Here is a 22,245-nt window from a genome sequence, read left to right as displayed (position 1 = left end):
TTATTTTTACATATTATTAAGTAAATCAGGAAATTACCAATGGCAATTCTATTTAGCCTATTTTTGGCCCACTAGCCTCCTTAAAGTTGGGCCCCTCGTAATAAAAAGTTTAGGCAGCCCTTATGTGAACTAAACTGACATACAACAAGCGCATCTGGCGTTAATATGATTTTATAACTTGACAGAGGGTTTTTAATGCTGACCCATGCGCAAATGCGCGTCCCTTGCGAAATCAGCCCGTCTCCACATAAACAAATGATGTGATGTTATTCTTCTTTGCATACAGTTAGTTGCTCGGATACTCTTCAGCACGAGGGAGGAATGCGGGGATGTGGGAGGCGCTCACGTGCTGCACATTTGGCCAATGTTGACGCATCGCTTTACAGAGTGACGTCGTCTCATCGACCAATCCGCGTAATTCTTTATGCCTTATAACAAACCCAGCTCGGTTGCTATATAAACGCACTGACAACAAGCTCCCAGCGCAGAGATCCGAAAGAAAGAATCGCATGTCCTGAAATTAACCGCAACATCGGCACATCCACCATGAAGGCAGTCAGTCCGGTGAGGTCCGTCAGGAAACCTGCCTTGTGTTTTTCGGAGCATAATATGGGCATCTCGCGGAGCAACGACCCGCTCAGTCTACTGTACAACATGAATGACTGCTACAGCCGGTTGAAGGAGCTCGTGCCGAGTTTACCGCAGAACCGGAGCGTGAGTAAGATGGAGATCTTGCAGCATGTTATAGACTACATTTTGGACCTTCAGATCGCACTGGACCAGAACCCGCTACAGCAGCAGCAGCAGCAGAGCCTCGGACAGAGCCCTCCAAAAAAGACTGTCAGATCACTGGGAGCTGATATCAGCATCATCTCTTTCCAGGTAAGGCAAGTTTTGTAGCTACTGTAGCTCCACATTTCATACACCGTGCAGTCAAAGTCATTTACAATGGCGTGGAAAATTACATTTTAAATGCTTTAGAAAGGAAATACAGAAATAGCATGACGAATTAATATGAATGCTGCACCGCGATTTACTATTTTCTTGTACAAATGCACACACGTTCATAAAAATAGGCACCTGAGAAATTTTGTTTTCAATGACAAAGAATTGTTATGCTTAAAACGAGACAAATATCTACTAGTGTGGTAATAATAACTGTTTTCTTTCTTACCCTATATTGAAGCAGCATTAACCAGCTTGTTTTGTCTTTTGCTTTCTCAGACAAGTAATTTATCTTCTCGAGTTGATGTATTTTGATTTTATGGGATAGTTCACTTAAAAATGAAAATGTACACTATTTATTTACCCTCAAGTGGTTCCAAATCTCTATTTCTTTATTCTGTTGAACACATGACGATATTTGGAAGAAAGCTGAAAACATCTAACCATTGACATCAATTGGAAATCAAACGGAAACCAATGATTATCAAAATATCTCCTATTGTGTTCAACAGAAGAAGAAATAACTTAAACAGACTTGAAACAAGCGAATTTGAATTTGCCGTTTTTTCTTTAAGAAAATGTAGCTAACAGTTAAATATTTACACACTGGAAAACCCGAAGAAATATAACTATGAATAACTTCAACTTTAATGTTACACATCACAAAAGCTTGATACATTTTAACACCAACTTGAAATCTAAGTTGTGCTGGCAGCAACACTGACAATCATTGTTTACCTCTGTTAATTAACAGCCCAGTAACCCTCAAAGAGAGATCAACACAGATGACCTCATAGCCCTGTCTCGTTGAAATGGTGAGTTGATTCATCTTCATGCTTTGACAAGCCAAGTTAAACTTTTGCACGTGGGGCAGTTTGCTGTTATACAGTAAGCATACAGTAATTATTTATGCAGTATTAAAAAAATAAGTCATTAAAACAATACTTATTATACTCTACACTTTGTTTAAAATGTCATTATACATTTCTATCATAATTGCCCCAATTCACTTAGAAAGATGTTTTCTCATGTCGTTTCAAACCTGCTTGACTTTGTTTGATGAACAAATGGTTGAACAACTACAGCAAATGAAAGTCAGAGGTTTGTAGCGATGAGAATTTCAGGATAATAAGAATTCATAGTGTTAGCTATGTAAAGTGCTATCAAATGTAAGTGTGAGATGCTTGCTAGAGTCCGCCATCTGGAGCTGTATGGTATTGCCCGGTATTTCGCTTGTTTGGTTAAAAGTCCGAAAAAAACGTCCTGTGGCTTCCTCCCTGGCGCCAGTCTGTCCGGATCTCTGTCCTTTTGCCTTCTCTAAACACGCCTCTCTCTCTCTCACAATCTCTTGCAGGTGTTTCGGTCGTGGAGCAAAAACAGAGGCTTTTTGTGTTTTTTTTTTTGTCCCGTGTCATTCTCCTGGACTTCGTCTTGAATGACAAAGGATTTTCCTCAAACGGACAAAAAAAGATTCTGACTTAGTTGTATATGGACTTTCCTATTTTTTCTTCCAAAGGAAGATTAAAAGAGACTGAAGGAAAATACTAATTACGCAAGCAATCCTAGAAAGATGTTTTTGTTCTTTTGTGTTGTAAAGAAATTGAGCAAAAACGCTCTATTGTTTTCTCTTTCTGCTGAAAATGTGATGTTTATAATATTACAGAAATTTTTATAATTATAACGTAAATGGCACTTTTATACTGTACATAATTAAATGCGAAGTATGAAGCCAGTGTCTTTGTCTGAACAACTGTTACAGATGCAATGTTTTTGTTGTATTTTTTTGTTTTTGCATATACATAAAGCTTATTAACTTATTACCGTTCAGTGGCTTTGTTGCTGCTCTCTTGTCCTTGTGTTTTAAAGACTAGTTTTCAGAGTATGAAGGGCTTGTGGTGGTCTAACCTCAAATAAAACCAATACAAGCCAATACAAAAGTTAAACAAGGGTTATATGTAGGGTTTTTCATATGTTTTTCACTGTGTAGTCGTTTCATAAGGAACAAAAGTTTAAAGTATAATTCTGGAATGATTTAAAATTGGTCCACCAGATGTTTCTATGTGCTATATGTAAGTTGTCCACCATATTGGAAGTCAAAGCCAGTCTTTGAACACAACAGCTTGTCTGTGGTCATTCAATTGTAGATAAGCATGTAAGAATATTTAGTAGGGCTGCACATTATATTTTTCCACATCAATATTGCAACGAATGTATCAATCTGCAATGTGAGTTGGGATTTTCCACAGTTGTAAACGTGTAATTTGTGGATTCGCTGCAAAATTGAACTAAAGTTGACCATCATGTTTATCATTTGCATTTGTTTTTAAGGCCTGTGAGCATTTTTAACCCAGTTTAAAACATTCAAAACAGGCGAGAATTTCAATGCTTATTACTTTAAGCTTAATTGCATTTATGTGTTTCTACAATGTAAACTATACAATGAGATTTACAATTACATGTCAATCAGAACAGCAGAGTCACTCGCTACTTTCAAGAAACGACTAAAAACTCAACTATTTAGTCTCCACTTCACTTCCTAATCTGCAATTGCCTCTTTGAATATCACACTAACTGTACAAAAAAAATAAATAAATAAATAATACTACTAATACTTCCCTTCTTAGACTTTACAGACCTGAAACTTGCCTTTAGTACTTATTCATTGTTGCTCTTAGTTGTGTAAATTGCTTCCTTGTCCTCATTTGTAAGTCGCTTTGGATAAAAGCGTCTGCTAAATGACTAAATGTAAATGTGTTTATCGTTATTTTGCCTGCTAAACAACTAGAAAACCTTAAAATTCTGCGCATTTCATTTGCATCTTTGCTCCACAATTTATCAATGCTAGTTTTCTAGATTTGGTTTATTATATTTCATGCAGATGCACTAAACTGCAAAATCATCCCAGTCAACCATTTTCAAATAGATACATTCATTTTTTTTATCTAGTGAAAGTATACTCAATATCGCAATATATATTGCTGAAAAATTTAATATTTCAATATCAGTTATTTCCAATATTGTGCAGCCCTAAAATATGCACTGTTTTCATATCTTTGCTTCCATTCCTTAATCATCAGCCTGTGTATCAGACTTCATCAAAACAGTTACTCAATATTGTCATGAAAGTATGACCACAAAAATGTTTGCATGTAGAGTGGGCTCAGATATTGTTGATAGATCCTGTTTTTTTGCCTTCTGAGTCACTAATTCACACACTGAAAGGACACTCGTATGTGTTCTGGGTGTGGGATATAATTGTAATGCATGAGCTACTGGTGCCACCCGTCTGTAATTCATGGTACTAAAATAAGTTTGCTCTTAGCAAACCTCTCGTGGGAACACGAGCGTGTACAGAGAAGAAGAATGTTTATTTCAAACAAAGACTCAAGAAACATGACTACTGTCAGGTTTATTCCATTCCATGTTGAAGACGAACACCACAAAACATGCTTTACTTTTCAAGACAGCTGTCAATAGTAATAGACTAACATCCAGAGGCATGCAGTTTCTACTGACTAATTTAGCAGCCTGACACATGCTTGTCACTGCTTATATAATACTGTAGCTACAGCACGATGATCGCATGCAGGACAACTCGGTACAACACATTTCCTAGCCAGATCAAAAGGTTTAGGTTGCTTCACCACGACACCAAACAATTGAACATTGGGGGACACCACTACAATACTGATTTCCAAAGCCATACAACTGATGACTAATAAGTTATTAAGCTACTAACACTGATTAGAAACTCCACAAATATTTAACTTTACGATGGTGAACTTCAGAAAGGAGGTTAAGTCAAAACTCTAGTTAGGGAAACTCTTTTTGTTTCAGAATAGGAGATATGTCACAGCTGAGAAAGTGGGGTAAGTCAAGCCCATATCTAAGTCTTTCAGGTTTGACATACCTCCCATTTTAAAACTAAAAAAACGAAGTTTCGCACATGTTAGGTTTAACAAAGTAAGTAACCTCCCTTGAAATAGACCTCTGAAGAGAATGAAAACCACTTTAATAACACTTAACATGTGGAAATGTCGCAATAACCACCATTACATTTATTTAAGCATTCCACCGAGCACGCACTGACACCACAGAACATCAACCAGCTAGGACCAGCAGGCAATAGATCCAGATCTAGTCAACTACAGGATACTTTCTCGCTCCTCTCCGAAGGTGACGGTTTCAGAGGAAACTTTAAGGATCTCAGGAGGATCTCCAGGGTTTAGGCCCCTCTTCAGATGCACCACGCGGACATTTTCATTCTGGGTGGTTGCGGAGGTGGTGCTGGTTCCAGGATTTATGATGACATCGCTTCCAGTGGTGGTGGAGGTGGTGTTTGAGCTATCTGACGGTTGGCGAATGTGGTTTCCTTGTTGGGCGTTAGTGTTGTTATTGAGGGTGGTGTTGCTGGGTGTCCGGTTGAGGTTGTAGCTCTTGGAGGAAGGCCAGCTTTCTTCAGGGCTGCTGGCCAGAAGACTGCACTGGTCCTCTGAGCAGATGGACATGCGGGCGATAGTTGGGTCTTGGAGGCCACTCAGACTATTCGGCAGGCCTCGCTTTCGGGCCGAGTTCTCCTCGTCCAGCTCGATCAGGTTAGCCCTCTCTGATTGTGACAGATCAGCCTCTTCGTCTTGTAGCGAATGGTTAGGTGAGCTTTCGTTGGAGCGGACACCAGAGTCAGAGGAATCCTTCTTATCCGAAAGGTAATCTTTACCTTTGGTCAGAGATCGATCTCCACCATCTGAGGCTTTGGCTTCAGGTTTCTTTCCATCTTTAAGCAGAGGGGCATTATCAGACTCTTCGGATTCTTCATCATCACTGGTCAGTTTCTGGTAACGTGAGCCTCCACCAGCCTTCAACTTCAGATCAGCTCCCTGAAAGAGGCTCACCTTGTCTCCAGATGTTTTGCGTCCCAAAAGGGACTTTGATGACCCATGGTCAACCTTCTCATCCTCTTCTGTTATGGGATCTAAAGTGGCTGCATCTGCTGAGGCGTAATCTGTGTTATCACTTCCAGACTTGGTGCTCCCTCGTTTGGAAACAGATTTGCGCCCATCCTGGTCATTTCCATCCTTCTTCTTGTCCTCAGAGCTGGAGTGCATTAGCTGGCTAACAAAAGGTGGCACCGGTTTTTCCATTCCTAACTCAAGCTGAGACATGGAGGCGATATAATCTTCATAGGCATTGCGGTACTCTGCCTGCTGCTTGTCTGTTAGCTTGCAAATTTCATTGGAGGACTCTTGAGAGTTGAGACTTGACATGCTTGGTGTACGGTGAGTAGTACCCTATAAAGGACAAAAGATGTTGAGACAATTGTCTGAAACCTAAAGGCCTGCAAGAGCCTGTAAAGAAACGCTTACCATCCATGTAGCATTGACATGTCTAGGAGGCTCCTCTAAACCCACGTTACTGAGCTCTTCAAAGCTGAGGTTAAAATTGTACATGGGTGAGGTGTCCGTGTTTCCAGCTACTCCTTGAGCGGCTGCTCCAGCATGTCTGCAAGGCTCCACATGGCCAACCGTAATGCTGCCCTGCTCACTAGGTGCCTCCTCATGCAGGACCTGGTTCTCCACATGACGCATCTCCAGCACCTGCACAATGTAAACTCCATTACACCAGTTTTGAAACCCAGTGTTGACTGTACTGTCACTTGCATTGTCTTAAAGTTATGACATTACATTTGATTATGTGTATGGATTTTATCTTACAAAACTGTAAACATTTGGTTTTGTCTTAGATTTAGTTAATATTTTTAGTGATGGAGGCACTAAATTATAATTGTTTTTTCTGCAAGGGTCAATAAAAATGTTGGGAAAGGCATTCAGAAAGCTAAACTATTGAGTAGCGCTTGCACGACTACTGGTTTCTGCTAATCGATTTCTTTTCAAAACAATACTCGAGTTACTTGACTACCCGTGGTTCGAGCTACTAGTTAAAAAGACACAAAGAAATCCTTTTCAATACATTTTTATTAATTCATAGCCGAATGCATTGATTTCATAGCGCTAACATAAAATGTCAAAACATTATATGACTTTTTTTATATTACAGAGTAATATAAAAATAAAAAGCTGCACGCAACATTGTCATTTAACATCTGCGTTATAAGCTTGCGTTATATGCAAAGCAAACTCATGTTCATCCTGTAATACGTCAAGTTATTAAAGTAACTTTATTATTTTTCAGCCGTAATAAGAACTAAGTGAAACTTAATTGTTAAACCAGTCCGGAAAGATAAAAATAGTTCTTGTCAACAATACAGCTGACCCGCAAAAAGAAAAAATAGCCTAAATTAATAAATAATGCATAAATAAAAAGTTTAAATTGAAAATACTTAAATAAATATTTATAATAAAAAAAAAGTTAGGCTAATTATTGCATTTTAATTAATTTTAATTATACATTTAATGTAGGCTATAGAAAGTAAAAGTAGTCACACCCGAAACCTAAAATGCATCCCGAAAAGTCATACTCATAACGCAGTATTCATAAAACTAATTAAAAGATGAATAAAATTATTCTGAGCTAGGCTAAATCTCATTCCATCATTTAATTTCTGCTACGTTTTAACAGTTACTAAAATAACAAAATAAACGAATATATATTCTTCAACCGGCCTGAAGATTATGCAAACGATCATGTGCGCGCAAGTAATAGTCTGTTATACAACAAGTAGTCTGATTTAAAAATAACTCTAATATTTAAGTTTCCAGCAGTGATAACAAGAATGAAAATTATTTTGGTTCAGAAATAAAATAGTTCAACAAGCGACAATTTGTCGTTTTGATTTCATTTATGGTAAATGCACGCTCGAGTAGTCGATTGCTTCTGAGAACGTCGACTAGTGGTTGAAGTAGTCGATCGCTCAACTAGTCGACAAGTCTTTGCAAGCCCTACTACTGAGAAAGTCTATAAATCAGAGACACTACTTACTGATGTCCTGAAAAGTTGCCAATCTCCAAAATTCATGTTCATCTCTTTCTTCAGCTCATCAATGTTGCACTGAGACAGAACTCTGCCGTTTATGTTAGCCTGAAAAAAAATCACAAAACCACAAGATGTAGAGTAAAACAACCTAATGTATTTTTCTTTTTTAATGTACTAAAAACAAATACCTTCTTAATGGTGGCTGTATACTGAGAAATCAGGTTTTGATCGATACCGTCGATAAGTTTGACACGCTCACAGATGACATCTGTGCTCATCGAGCTGAGCAGAATTGATGGCGTGCCTGAGACCACCGAAGCTGAGCCCTGGTACACAACACACAGACACATTAATGATCTAGATTCACAGCAGTGTGTGTATATCAAGCATCTCTGAAGCCGTGAATACCATAAGAAATAAACCATGCAGAAAACAGTAGTAAGGGGTTGCAAAAGGTCTTGAATCAACGTTCAAGGATAGAAGAAGGGGTAGAGAAGAGGAGAATATGCGATTCATTTTGAATCCATTGCTGTCAGCAGGATGAAGAAGCTGGAGCATATTACGAGTGATATGAGGGCAAGAAAAAAGTTTGCGATACAAATAGTGGCACTGAGTGCTGGAGAGTCACATCTAACACCACACTTAACATTAAGCATTATGTAGCTTTCAAATAGCTACGTCTAATTATAACAAAACCAAAAACTGTGACCTATACTATGGAGACTATAAATACAGATCTTTGTTAAGGGAAAGTCAGAGTGGCACCTGGGTTCTATACCTTTAAAGTTTTCTGAGAGAAAGCTTAAGAAGTTTAGCATCCAGGCCACGCTGTGTGAGAAGCTTGTTGTTTCAATGGCTTTTGTGCAATCATTGAAACACCCACAACATCACAACTGAAAGGGCATAGAAACAGATAGGATTGCTTTCATTTTTTATAAGGACGAAAGCTTGAAAGATCTAGAGGACAGTAAGAATTCTGGGGAAGGAGAAAGACTGCTTAAAGTTAATTTCTATTTTTGAATGAAATATAACAGTGTTTATAAAAAACTATTAACCATGCCTTCATTTTCTTTTCGGCTTAGTCCCTTTAAATATTAATTAATGAACACAATATATTTTTTATTCATCAAAAAAATCCATTACTTTTCTAGATAATGTGTTACTAAATAGAAGGTGACCAGCCTTTCACTCAAACAACAAGTCTGGTGCAACACTTACTTGTTTAAGAATATATTTAAAGGGATAGTTCACCTCAAAATGAAACTCTCATTCTCCAATTGTTCCAGATCTGTTTGAATTTCTTTATCTTTTCTTTTTTTTTGCAGAACGCAAAAGATATTTTGAAGAATGCTTAAAACTGGAAGCCACTGACTTCTAAAGTACTTTCTATTCCTACTATGGACATCAATGGCTTCTGCTTCCCAACATTCTTCAAAAAAGCTTCTTTTGTGTTCGACAACCCAGTAGGCACAGGACATCAACATGACGTCTGATTGATGTTGTACCCCAATACCATGGGATGCTGCATTTTATTTGGAAATGAAAATCAGGTTGAGGTCAGAACCCAACATCAGTCAGATGTCAATGTCCAACGTCGGACAGACATTGCATTTTGGATGCTTTGGTAACGTCTAACAATGTTACAGCTTGACATTGTGTGGACATTACCAATATGACATCTATCAGACGTTGTATTTTGGTTGCCATACTTGACGAATAAATGTCAGTATTTGACGCTAATATGACGTTGGTTTAAGATGTTGGCTCAATGTTGGATTTTGGTCACTTTCCAACCCAACCTAAAATCAACCAAATATCAAAGTAATTTCACGTCGTTACTGGACGTCAAATTAACGTTGTGCTTACTGGCAACCTAAATCTAACCTAATATTAATGACGTTGTGTGTCTGCTGGGAAGAAATAAACTTAAAAGTCTGTGTGAAATCAATGTGTACAATGTTTATTTTGTTAACGCACTTAGTTATTCTTTAGTTTAACAATTAATCTGCAAGTTAATACACTGAAAAAAATAGTTTGTTTTGGTAATCTTTAATCAAATCTCACCAATTGCTTCTGTGTTTGGAGTGTCTGTCTTTCTCTAAAGACGTCAGTTTGACGAATTCAGCCACAATATTCTTAAAGGGCCATGAAACCCCCTCGTTTCAGCAGTGTGTTTTCACACCTCTACTTTGGAAAAAGTCAGAAAAGTGGGCGTGTCCAGCTCTGTTTAGGGGGGAGTGTCGGAGGAAGAAAAGCGGCTTGGTATGGGAGTGTCTATTTGGGCGCGCTGAATTACAGAGTCAAAACACACACCCACAGCGGACAATGTGACTGTGTTTACATGGACATCTGTAGTTGAATTATTTGCCAAATTATTAAATGGTGGACTTTAACTGCAGTTTGGCTCTTTCATTTAGGGAATTCATTCATGTCCCTCCCGACAAACGTGATATTCGATTCGAGGCGCTGCTCTAAGCGTGTATTTTTCATGCAATGTTTGATACCGCACGGCGAATGAGAGAAAAAAAACCTCAGCATTTCCCGGAAACTTAGATACACACGGCAGGTAGCGTCAGAAAGCCGCGTGTGTTATTCCGGTCACAAAATCCAACACGAGGTTATAGTTTGGTCGTAACTGTTAGTGCTAACTATTGCACTCGGTGCAATAGTTTGTTTGATACGAATAAAATACGAACTGAATAAACAAAGAGCACTGGTCGCTCACTTACCAAATCTGTAGAGACAGAACAATCACCAGCAACTAGAGCCGCGTCTTTATTTAGAGGAGACTACAATGTGGATCTAAGCGTTTGCAGATGTGAACAGCTCTCAGGTAAACAATAATCCTCCTTAGACACGTAAGTTATTGTTGTCGCGCGTCGCGTACACTGTTAATCCACGCGTGAGTCTGCGCTCTCACAGAGACAAAATGAAAATGAAACTTAACTGCAGCAAACTATAAAAGCAACACTTCACGCTTGTTTTGCCAACACAACGTGGCGTCTTTGCCGTCTACACTGTGACAGTAATGAATATTAATGAAGTTGCACAATAGAGCGCGCTGATTGGTTTGAACCAAGCCTTACTCATGCATTAATGCAGCACACTGTAAGACGTAATAAGACACACTCTGGCACAGACGCCCAGTCTGCACGCTGGAATACACGCTATTATGTCATGACCGTGACGCAGCTTCAAAAATTAGTTTCAAACAGGAAGTACGAATTTGCTTGAAATAACGCAAAAACAACCAATTTACACTTTTTAGTGAAATATATGTGTCCTAATAGTGTTTTTAGCAGTGTGGGACACATATACGACTGTCAACAGCTCAAAAAATGTGTTTTGGTGTTTCTTGACCCTTTAACCACACCCCTCTTACTGTTAGTTTGCTATGAGGGAATGATGCACAAAAATCCACGTCCCTACTCAGTACTTGATTTTAGTTGCAACACACGGACATAAAAGCCTCAGCAACTTCTAGTTCAAGCTTACTTTATGGTTTGGAACCACCTGAGGGTGAGTAAACTCTCATTAAATATTAATTTTTGAGTGAACTGTCCCTTTAACTCAAATACATATCATAATTAACAAAGGCTATTGTACGTTCTGACTTTTAAATCACTCTATACTATTATACTATGTAGAGTTAATTAATTCCTCCTTCCCCACTGTGAGAGATTTTTTTGTCTTCTATCTAGTGCATGCGGGATGTGAGTGTTCAAAGTTCTGGAAAGTGTTAGTGTGCGTTTGCGAAGGCAGCATCAGCAGAGCAGCAGAACTTAAGCCGAGTCTAGAAGGATTCAGTACCTGCTTCTTTTTCAAAGACGGTACTTTACCCTGCTTGAGGAGAGAGAGGAGAGGCAAAGAGACAAAGGGGGTGGAAATGGTGAGGGAACCACATTCATGTTGATGAAAGAAAGAAAGAGGGAGAGAAAGTTTAAACAGGGAGCAAATGAGTCTTTCTGTACAGCATGTGGGAACTGGTGGACTGTGAAAGCCTCCGGTGAACATTAAGGCAGCTGGTGCTTGACGTCACTAGTGCAATGCATGTTTAAACACTGGATTGTTGCTTCTGTTATCACACAAATACAGCTTCAAATGCTAGACACTATCTTTAAAGCACTTTCTACAAATAGGGATCACTTTCTACAAATAGGGATCATTGTGCTAATGATTAATTGTGTCAAGTTGTTTTAAATAACTTTTAATGTCTTTCTAAAACTATTTTATGTTTTAATTTTCTTTGCTTTTTTGGTTCATTTTTAACCTTGATTCTTGTAATATTCACATTGAAGCCTATCTGAAATGTATCCATTAGCTACAATCAAACAATCAATCGTTTTGACAGAATTACTGAGGATTAGAGCTGCATGATATTGAAAAAAGCTGATATTGATATATTTTTTGCGATAAATACTGCGATATAAATACAGTTTCAGAGGATGGTTTGAATAGCACTATTTGATGGTTTTCTGTGGAGTCTTCGAGAGGCATCTTTTTTGAATGATTGAACGGGCACGAGCATTGTGCGGGATGCCTATGCACCCTGTGTGCCTTGCGTTTTTCCCCGTGCGCTCGCAGTTGAAAAAAAGTCAACTCTGAGCGGAAAAAAGCACGTTACATCAGTCTTTTTCAGTCTCCAATCAAATGAAAGCAGAGGTGAGGTTCCCGTTGAGGTGCCTGCACTATTTGTGCTATCAAGACAACTACGGAGACTTTTGAAGATGGAGGACGCATGGATGGATGGACGCATTGGGTGTGATCGGCCCCTAAGAAGAAAAAAAGAAGCACGGTGCATTTTTTATGTCACTAGGTAACGTCTGAATCAGCTGCGTAATGTGCACGAGTGTTGCTGTTGATATTAACAGAATTTAAATATTTAATAATATTGTGAAATAATATTGTGCTCCGCATAAACAGTAATCACTAGTCTCTCTTCTATCTTTAGAAGTCTCTGTAGACATTTTTAACAACACAAACAATGCTGTCACCTCAGCAGAAACCCCGCCTCTGGAACGGCAAAAATGCGAGGCGCAGCAGTGGGTTAAAACGCAAGGCGCGCAGGGTGCATAAGCAGTCACGGCCATTAGTACATCATTCAAAAAAGGCTCCTCTCAACAAAAAAAAGCACATTCGACGTGATCGGTCACTTACTGTTTTTTATTTTTTTGTTTTTTTCTAGAACAAATATCAAAAAATAAAATCTTAGACCAAGTAAAAATATTGTTTCGTTTAATCGTCAGAAGAAATGTCAAAATTAAGAGATTTTTTTTTTGTTTGTTTTAAGGAAATGCCAATGTGGTAAGTGAAATAATCTTGGTTTTGTTTTAAAATGTAGATATTTGGACTAGAAACAAGATTTAAAAATTGTTGTTTGTTTTTGTTTTTCTCATACAGTGATTAAATTAATTTCTGTAGCTCCTGCTCCTCAATTATAATTCAAACTGGACATTGCATGTCTTTGCAATTTGACTATTGCAGATGCACACATTGCGATATCAATGCTAAAACTATATATAGTGCAGCCCTGCTAAGAACCAGCGACCTTCTTGCTGTGAGCGAACAGGCTACCCACTGCGCCACTGTGCAGCCCTTATTACAATTAAAAGAAATTAAATGTTGGAGCGGCAACATGCAAAAGTGAATGCATGTACCATTTTATTTATTTGATAAATAGAGCTTTTATTTAATTATATGAAATAATATAGAATAATACATTTTAACTTGTGAGCTTATATTAGGGACAAAGTTTATTTCAGAGGGGACATGAAACATTTTGATCAATGTAAAATTTCTGACCCTCCTCAAACAAGGTTTTATAGCCATTTTAAGCTACAAAACAATGAACCAGTTTTGATATGAAAACACCAGATTTGCACGTATTGTACCCTATTTGCACAAAGATTTCACATCACATATATAACTCGAACAAAAAGTATAAAGTTAATTTAGAGCAACAACCTAAAACCATAATGACACACAAGACAAGAGGGAAGAAGAAACTTTAAATTGATGTTTAGAATAGCAAACACCTGCAGAGCACAAATTAAACATTAGCTGTGGAAGAAAAGTATGTCAGCATGTGGAAACCCTAGCAAGGCTAGCGCTGTGCTATTATCTAAAAGCATGAAGTCTATCAGCTTTTGTTCATGACTAGTACTTACAAGTCCACTGCTAGGGTCCTTGGGATAGCCAGATTTAATGAATGGACGGTGAAGAACATGAGCAGGGAAGTAGCTGCCAGTGAACTGCCGTGGCAGCTGGTAAAGATGTTGGGGAAAATATGGCTGATAGACCAAATGTGGAGGAAAACAAAAAAATATAAGGAATGACAACATAACAGAAAATCATAAAGAAACATTTGCAGGAACGTTCAGCTCAGTGCAGTCCAAATCAGAAAACTATGTTAATCTATAATTAACTGTATTCAAAATCACAAGCCTTTTCTTTAAGTTTTTAGTTTGTTTGTTTAAGTTACAACTATTTTTTATTAGATTTCCACAATTATAGGCATAAGTACTTGTTCCCAATTTATTTAACATTTGAATGAATATTTTCTAATCTATTTCAATCAATGATCCAAAGATCATTTTGACATTCAAGAGATTTTCTTTCATTATTGAATGTATCAATGTTTTTGAATGAATCACTTGAATGATTGATTCCGTGTTGACATTTTTCGCCACCTACTGGCAGAATTTAGAATTCATTTTTTGAAGCATTAAGTTACTTGCCAAAGATGATGATTTTTAACTTTATTAAAATCACAAGCAAGTTTTTTTGTTCGTTTAAGTTACGTATATTTTTTATTGGATTTCCACAATTATAGGCATAAGTACCATACCTGTCAACCCTCCCGTTTTTCCCGGGATTCTCCTGTATTTTGCAGTTCTATCCCGCTATCATCCCGTAAAAGTATTTTCAAGTATTTCTCCCGCATTTTCAGTCTTTCTCTGAACAGCCGAGCCTCCCTATTTGCAACCCATACCGCCGAACCACCAGGGGTCGCTCCTTACTCTTAAACGTGAGTCTGTTCTGTGCTTTCGCTTTGTTTAGGATTGAAAACACTTATAAATAAATATTAAAAACGGCGCGATTCCCTTTCTTTTTGATTATAGGTGCCGTCGCCCATCCTATACAATCCTCAAAACAGTCATATAATGGTGCATGACTGTCAGCAGTAGTGCTCCATAGTGAGAAAACAGATCCTGTTTCCCAAATGGATTCTGTACACGCTATTTGAAGCGGAGAGAAAGTCTGGCTTTTGGGTGCGTGTTTAAACAGACATACACACATAATTAATAATAATAACATATAAAGATGTCAATTTTGGTGGGGGATTTTTTTTCAAACACAACTAATTTAATCTTAAAAGATGTGTGCATTTTTAAAGTGACACCTCTTATTTATTGTGATAAAAAAAATCTAAATAAATGAGAGATTATCATTCGTTGCTCTTTAATAAGAATGTGTAAGTTATACAGTGGAGAAACGGCTAATGAGATTGATAGCTTGATTCTATTTCATTATAATAGCTATTGATTTTAATAAGCTGAACTGTTATTCTAATGTATTTGCTGCTAATGTATATATATATATATATATATATATATATATATATATATATATATATATATATATATATATATATATATATACATATATATATATATAAAGACATTTATTCATATATATATATATATATATATATATATATATATATATATATATATATATATATATATATATATATATATATATATATATGTGTGTGTTTGGGGCATCCCTTATTATGGTGGGAATATCCCTTATTTTCACATCCCAATGTTGACAGGTATGATACTTGTTCTTAATTTTTTTACATTTTACTTTGTTATGATTGTTTCAATCAATGATATAAAGATCGTTGGAGATTTTGTTTCATTATTGAATGAATGAGCGTTTTTTAATAAATTGCTTGAATGATTGATTCCATGTTGACAATAAATTTTAGCTATTTGTCACCACCTACAGGCAGAATTTTGAATGAAAAAAATATTTTGAAGCATCAAGTTACTGGCAAAAGATTTTTATTAGATTTCAACAATCATAGGCATAAGTACTTGTCCTCAATTTTATTTACATTTTAATTAAGATTTTCTAATCTATTTCGATCAGTGGTCCAAAGATCATTAGATAGAGATTGTGTATTATTATTGAATCGATCAGTGTTTTTCAATGAATTGCTTGAATTATGAACCCTTTTCACATTTCCGGGTTTCTCGATAGCGGAAGGCATCATAGCTGGGTAAACTTAGAGCAGTGAAAGCGAGAGTACAACAAATAATTTTTTTGCAATAGTACTTGATGAAATAATAAAGGTAAAACTCCACGATGGTGTAATTGAGACTTTCAGAAAAAGGAAAAATTAGTGTGAGAATGATGACGGCAGCCAAAGGAGAGAATAACGTTAAATACACTCTCAGACCCATAGACGCTGCAGAAACACCTTGCATAAGCGGTTATTTATTATTATTATTATTTGTAATTTAACGCAAAGATAATAATGTTCATACGCTTTTTTTTAAGCAGAATATTAAAAACTTTCAAGGATTTAAGATTATGATGAGCGTTAAACGCATCATAGCAGTCTTGTGAAAAGGGTCCATTGATTCCGTGTTGACAATGAATTAGAGCTATTTGTTCCCTCACCACCTACTGGCAGAATTTTGAAGTCAATTTTTTGAAGCATCAAGTTACTTGCAAAAGATTTACACTATTTTAATCAACACTGTGGACATTAGGGTTGACATCCAATCTACAAATGTTTATTTAAATACTTTTGCAACTGAAATATCAAAACTGAGCGGTTGAAAGGTCTAAAGGCTGTATCATAACTTTACACAGAGATTTGATTTGTCAGATGTTTCACTTAGAAATCATGTTTGAATCGACATTGCAATCTTTCCATCATTAATCACGGAGCTCTAGAATCCTCTATTTGGCAACATGTAAAATAATGAGGTGTCTAAAACATAATCTCTCTCTACAATGTGCACAAACATCATGTAGCCTTTATAAACACCTCATTTTGTTACATCAGGAGGGCTGAACTTAAAAAAACAAAGCAAACGCAAATCAAAATGATGCTGAAATGAAGAAAAACAACCACTGAAACATGAGCACAGGGAGATGAATGAAAAATAGTCTGGGTGGGCATGTGGAAATGTTTGGCACCAGCGCTGGAATATTTGGAGAGGTGTGTGTTGGGCCCAGGGACTTCCCTCATCTCTTAAATGAGCCGATGTGCCTGGTAAAGTTCAGTCTCTAGAACACATCAATCTACACTTGACGCTATTTATCAGTTTTAACTGGATTCGTTTTACCTCAAATGTCCCCCGAAGAGATGGCAATAACGTGATGATAGATTAAAACAAAAACAAGTTTGTCAGAATTTCTTAGTTCAGGCCATCCTGTGTGTTTTATCTATGCAGTGACACTCACCCTATTGTAGAACAGTGAAAATGGTAATATTGTAAAATATCTAGGGCTGCCCCTAATAGACTTATTGACTTATTGATTGAAGCCAGAACAGGCTTTGTCGACTAACTTTTTGTTGGTCATTTAGTTGAAAAAGAGTATCCAAAACTTATAAAAACTAAGACTTTTATTTTTTATTTGAAATTTCAATTGAAGGTTTATGCTTAGAGGTAGTTTTAATTGCCCATTAACAGTGTTTCAGTTGACTAGGTTGCTTATTTGTTTTATTAAGGCTATATGCTATAATTATTCGAGAATGTTTTTTAATTTAATGTATAATTTTAAGGTTTATCCTTTAGGCTGATTGTGTCTGCCGTTTTCAACATTATTTAACTCAAGTCTTTCCGTTTTGCTGTATATTAATTGTATTTCGTCTTGTTTATTTTTATTTTTGACTTACATAAATATTTATTACCTAAAGAAAGTCTGTTTTTGACTATTTTGTTTAAGAGTTTGTTTGCATTGTTCATGTGACTTTGACCGGAAGCTAGGGCTTCACGATAATGGAAGAAATTCACATTGCAATCTTTAGTTTTTCAGCGATATACATTGCGAAATGAAATATACTTCACTAGATAGGTTGAATAACTCTTCTTGTGAATAATTCATTATTTCAGAATGATTAGGGTGATTGTATAAGAATGCATCTACATAAATAATCAAAATTCACTTTAATGCACATTTTTTATTTGATGTTTGACGTAATCCCAACTAAAATATGAAAAGAGAGCATGGCATACAGTAACTCTGCCCCTTTAAAAAATGTCAATATTTAGTTTTTATCAAAGCTCTAAATTAATTAAAATTACCATTAAACTTGATTGTTAATAGTGAAAATCAAATAAATGAGAGGGAAAAAAGCTTTTGTATTATATTTGTCTGGTAAGTCTCAATAGCAGTTGGACACAAATATTCAAAAAAATAACGAACCCCTGGCAGTCTTCAGTGTAAAATTGTTTGTTAAAGCTACAAATGCTATTGTTTCTTGTGCCTGAATGCTTTGAACTCACTTATTAATAAAGGGACTAAGCCGACAAGAAAATGAATGAATGAATGAATATTATTATTATTCAGTAGATCTATTTTTAAAAATTTAAAAATACAAACTGAAGACTCAAACTGTTTACCTCAGCATTTGCTATAGTAATTAAATTAATATAATAAATGGGCAATTATTCGACTAATAACTTTACCACTACTGCTCAACTAGAAAAATCTTTAGTTTGAGGCAGCCCTAGAAATACCATTACAATGAAAAAATTTAGAATTTAAGCAGAATTTTCAGAAGTCATTTACTTCAGTTTTCAGTGTCAAATGATCCTGCAAAAATCAGCTGATGCCCAAGAACTATTTTTATTTGAAAACAAACCCACATCTGTTACTTTAACTTTTAATCAATTGACTGTTTCCTTGCTGAATAAAGGTATTTATTTCTCTCAAAAAATGTTACTGATCATAAAATTTTGAACAGTGCTGTGATTCTGAGGCTTTTCCGAACATGTTTTGCTTTATTAAAATGTCATATTTCAGAGTAAAAAAAAGATTTCTCTTTGGATGGTGAATGCAGTTTGGTGCACACCAGGAAAGTGGTTTCAAAGGAAGAGCACATTACCATTTTTTGACTAAAGATTACATAAATAATCTGAATTATGTAACTTAAAATAATTTTTTCCTTAGAAATAGCATGCAGTGATAAATTATTTTTGGAAGATGTATTGAAGAAAGTGTTACTCACCCTATTGTAGAAGGGGTGTTGTGGTCCAGCCATGCCGCTGAAGTATGCGCTGTGGGGCTGAGGAGAGACTCCTGTCGGATTATACGGGCCGTTGAAAGAGGCAGTCGGGGAGCAGGCCGAGGACTGCTGGCTGTACATTGATATGGGACGGCCCTCCTGCAGAGGCAGTGTGGGATAGGTGACACCAGCCATATTTACCTGTTCCCGGGCAGCACGCACATCTGAGAAGAGTAAAATACATGTTTTTCAACAGGGAACTACTGCAGCAGATATGAATATTAGATTATTACGTAATATGTAGAAGTTTTGCCATTTAAAAAAAAAAATTAAGCTTTTTTATTTTTATTTTTTTAGCAATACACATTTAATTATATTATATTATATTATATTATATTATATTACATTTTTATCTATAATAAATATGTTTATTGTATATATTTTATTTTTATATTATTATTAATATATAAAACAGTCATAAAATGAGTGAAACAAATCAAAATAAATGAACCTAAATAAAACTTTATCAAATAGGATTTGGTTTAATAAAGAAAAAGTTAGCAGTAAATAAAAAAAGAGTATTAAAATTACTATTAATAAAGTAGTACTTTAGTATTTTAATTAATTCAATTAAAACTATGAGAGTAATTCTATTCTATTCTATTATAAAAACATTCAGTAAAGTTTTTTATTAGCAATAAACAGCATATTTAAAAATTAATACTATTAAAAATAATCATTAGCTACATTATTTTATATATTATAAATTGTAAAATATATAACAAATTTAGATAATGTTATAAAATATATAATTTATGTAATAAGCAGTAAACATTACTTAAAAAGTACTTTTTTAAAACAAACAATTCAATTTAAATAAAATAAAACTAAAAAACGTAATTTTAACATTTTATGTCAGATTTACATATATCTGTATTATAAATCACTAAAATGAAACAACTAGTTCAAACTAAGGTCAAACTTTGGATCAAATGTGGTTAATTTTATAATATTATATTAAATATATAATTTATGGCATAAGCAATAAACATTATGTAAAAAAAAATTTAATTTTAAAATTTCTTTTAAAATTAAAGCTACAGTATTCAATTTTAACACATTATGTAAAGCTTATATATTATTTCTGTATTATAAAATGCTTAAATAAAAGATAATAATAATTAATATAATATAATCTAATATAATATAATATAATATAATATAATATAATATAATATAATTTAAGTCAAGCAATAAAGCAAAACAACAAAATATTTAATTTATACATATTATCTGAAAATTATATATTATATATGTATTAAAACATAGTAAAATAAAATAAACAAAACAAGCTGAAACTAAAGGCTAATTTGGGATCAAACGTGCTTCTTTTAGCAAGAAGTGTACCTGCAATGATTTCTCTGAGTTTGGGATCTAAATTAACGGTGCACGGGAGGAAAGTTCGGATGTCACGGGCCGCAAGCACCGGAGTACGTGACGAAAGGAAAACCTCAAAGCTACGAACATCCCCATCGATCTCCAGCAAAGGCTCCACATCTTTAGTGGTCGGAATATTCTTGGAGATCCTGCCAAGCAGAAAGTGAACAGACACAGCATGAGAAACAAGAGACAGCATCAACATTTAAAGATTTTAAAAATCATCCGTCACGTTTTTGACTAAAACAATGCAGGTCTTGTGAGAATGACTGGTCTCAACATACATACCCTGGCATAAATTACAGCCAGCTGTGCCAGACTAAACAAAGACACGATGGTTTTACAGGAAAAAACGAAAAGGATGATGATATAACTCAGCGTTAGCAGCACAATATCCTCATTTTATTTTGTGTTTCTGGGGCACGGACGGCTTTAAGAGTGGAAGGAGTGCGTAGACAGCCAGTATCAACACAATACAGCAATATTACTGATGTTTTGAACGCCAAACCTTTTCGTGAAACCACAAACCTCATATGTTTCCACTTAAACAGACCTAAGGGTTTTCAAAAATGCTCTATAAAGCGCTTAAAATGTCAGAATACACCCAGGCCGAGAATGCATCGGCTTCTCTCTTTATATCTGGGTACAGCAAGAGCTGCGCAATGATTGGACGAGTTCAAAAGTAAACAACAACAGTGCCGTCCATCATGGTTTGACATCTGAAGACAAGACAATATCTGCGCAGTTTCACGAGTCTTACAGGAATCGCATCATCTGACTAATCACCGTAGGGAAGCCTATCTAATGATCTGGGCCTGCTTTCCTTGGCTTCATCTGACATTCTGTGGCCTCCCATTATTTCTTTCCAGGAAGATTCCCTAAAGAGACATTTTTCTCTAGGACCCTAATGGGCTAATGAATAAACTACATGCAAAAAGAAATCATACAGGACAAAAATGCATTACATAAGATTGTACGGATTAGCATTGACTTGAGTTGTTGATCTCAAGATCTAAAGCAACAGATGTTTCTTGTAATTTGATAGGACTGTAAAGAATTTCGCTTTTGGTGATAGAGTGAAACATCAGGAATCATGGGGATTTATTAAAAAAATGAGTGATGGAGATATTGCCTTTCGTAGATGGTTTTGAGATTGGTCTGATCTGGGATGCCATCGGTCTCTTCTAGGTAGAGTATGAGCCAGGAGGTGCGATACGGCCACTGCTCAGTCAGGTTGATCCAAGATGCGAGCCGGTCCCAGTTAAAACTGATTTGATTAGCCCTCAGCAAGCGGCCTGAAAAAGATTGATGATGTTCGAACTTTATGATTTCACACCTGAAAGTTTATATTGCATTGTACTGTTCACTTTTCAAATGTTTGGGTTTATGTTTGGGATACTTTTTGTTTAAAAGCGCAGCAGTAGCGGTACAATTGTGAAATATTATTACAATTTAAAATAATCGTTTTCTAGTTTATTCATTTTAAAATATAACATATTATATAGTATTTTATATATAGAAAAGTCTCAGAAATCTAATTTTATAAGCAATAAACATAACTTACTAATTATGTTAAAATCTTTAAAAAATTTTCCCCAATTTCTGTTTAACGGAGAGAAGATTTTTTTCAACACATTTCTAAACATAATAGATGTAATACCTCATTTCAATGCCATGAT

The 22,245-nt window shown here is 35.7% G+C and overlaps 2 protein-coding genes across 12 annotated transcripts in view; one reads left to right on the top strand and one right to left on the bottom strand.

Annotated features, from left to right (window-relative positions):
• Nucleotides 1-484: 484 nt before the first annotated feature.
• On the top strand, nucleotides 485-2,762 carry id2b (inhibitor of DNA binding 2b). Of its 2 annotated transcripts, XM_005160630.4 has the most exons (3): nucleotides 485-882; nucleotides 1,700-1,760; nucleotides 2,300-2,762. In XM_005160630.4, exons 1-2 carry the CDS (start codon nucleotides 547-549, stop codon nucleotides 1,754-1,756), a joined length of 393 nt encoding a protein of 130 aa, XP_005160687.1. In that variant the 5' UTR covers nucleotides 485-546; the 3' UTR covers nucleotides 1,757-1,760; nucleotides 2,300-2,762. The 2 variants fall into 2 exon arrangements, with proteins under 2 accessions (XP_005160687.1, NP_955835.1); NM_199541.1 differs by having other exon boundaries at nucleotides 500-882; nucleotides 1,700-2,762.
• A 1,572-nt stretch (nucleotides 2,763-4,334) lies between these two features.
• The window catches only part of kidins220b (kinase D-interacting substrate 220b), a 56,997-nt gene continuing 39,086 nt past the window's right edge, over nucleotides 4,335-22,245 (bottom strand). For 2 of the 10 annotated variants that reach the window (XM_005160637.6, XM_068215388.2), the window contains exons 22-30: nucleotides 21,699-21,861; nucleotides 20,537-20,715; nucleotides 19,133-19,353; nucleotides 14,043-14,165; nucleotides 11,686-11,718; nucleotides 8,064-8,201; nucleotides 7,882-7,980; nucleotides 6,309-6,539; nucleotides 4,338-6,233 (exon numbers count right to left, since the gene is read on the bottom strand). In XM_005160637.6, coding sequence (XP_005160694.2) covers nucleotides 5,091-6,233; nucleotides 6,309-6,539; nucleotides 7,882-7,980; nucleotides 8,064-8,201; nucleotides 11,686-11,718; nucleotides 14,043-14,165; nucleotides 19,133-19,353; nucleotides 20,537-20,715; nucleotides 21,699-21,861 — 2,330 coding nt within the window. In that variant the 3' untranslated portion in view covers nucleotides 4,338-5,090. 10 annotated transcript variants of the gene reach the window in all.

This window comes from Danio rerio, chromosome 20 (genome assembly GCF_049306965.1).
Source record: "Danio rerio strain Tuebingen ecotype United States chromosome 20, GRCz12tu, whole genome shotgun sequence".
Classification (NCBI taxonomy): Eukaryota; Metazoa; Chordata; class Actinopteri; order Cypriniformes; family Danionidae; genus Danio; species Danio rerio.
The sequence above is the reverse complement of the archived record's forward strand: the minus strand, read 5'-3'. Positions and strand labels throughout refer to the sequence as shown.

Bases quoted from the DNA above. Each gene is read 5' to 3' on its own strand.
- id2b (XM_005160630.4), top strand. From the start codon at position 547: ATGAAGGCAGTCAGTCCGGTGAGGTCCGTCAGGAAACCTGCCTTGTGT. The intron at 883-1,699 runs GTAAGGCAAGTT...GTTAATTAACAG, and splicing joins TCAGCATCATCTCTTTCCAG to CCCAGTAACCCTCAAAGAGA.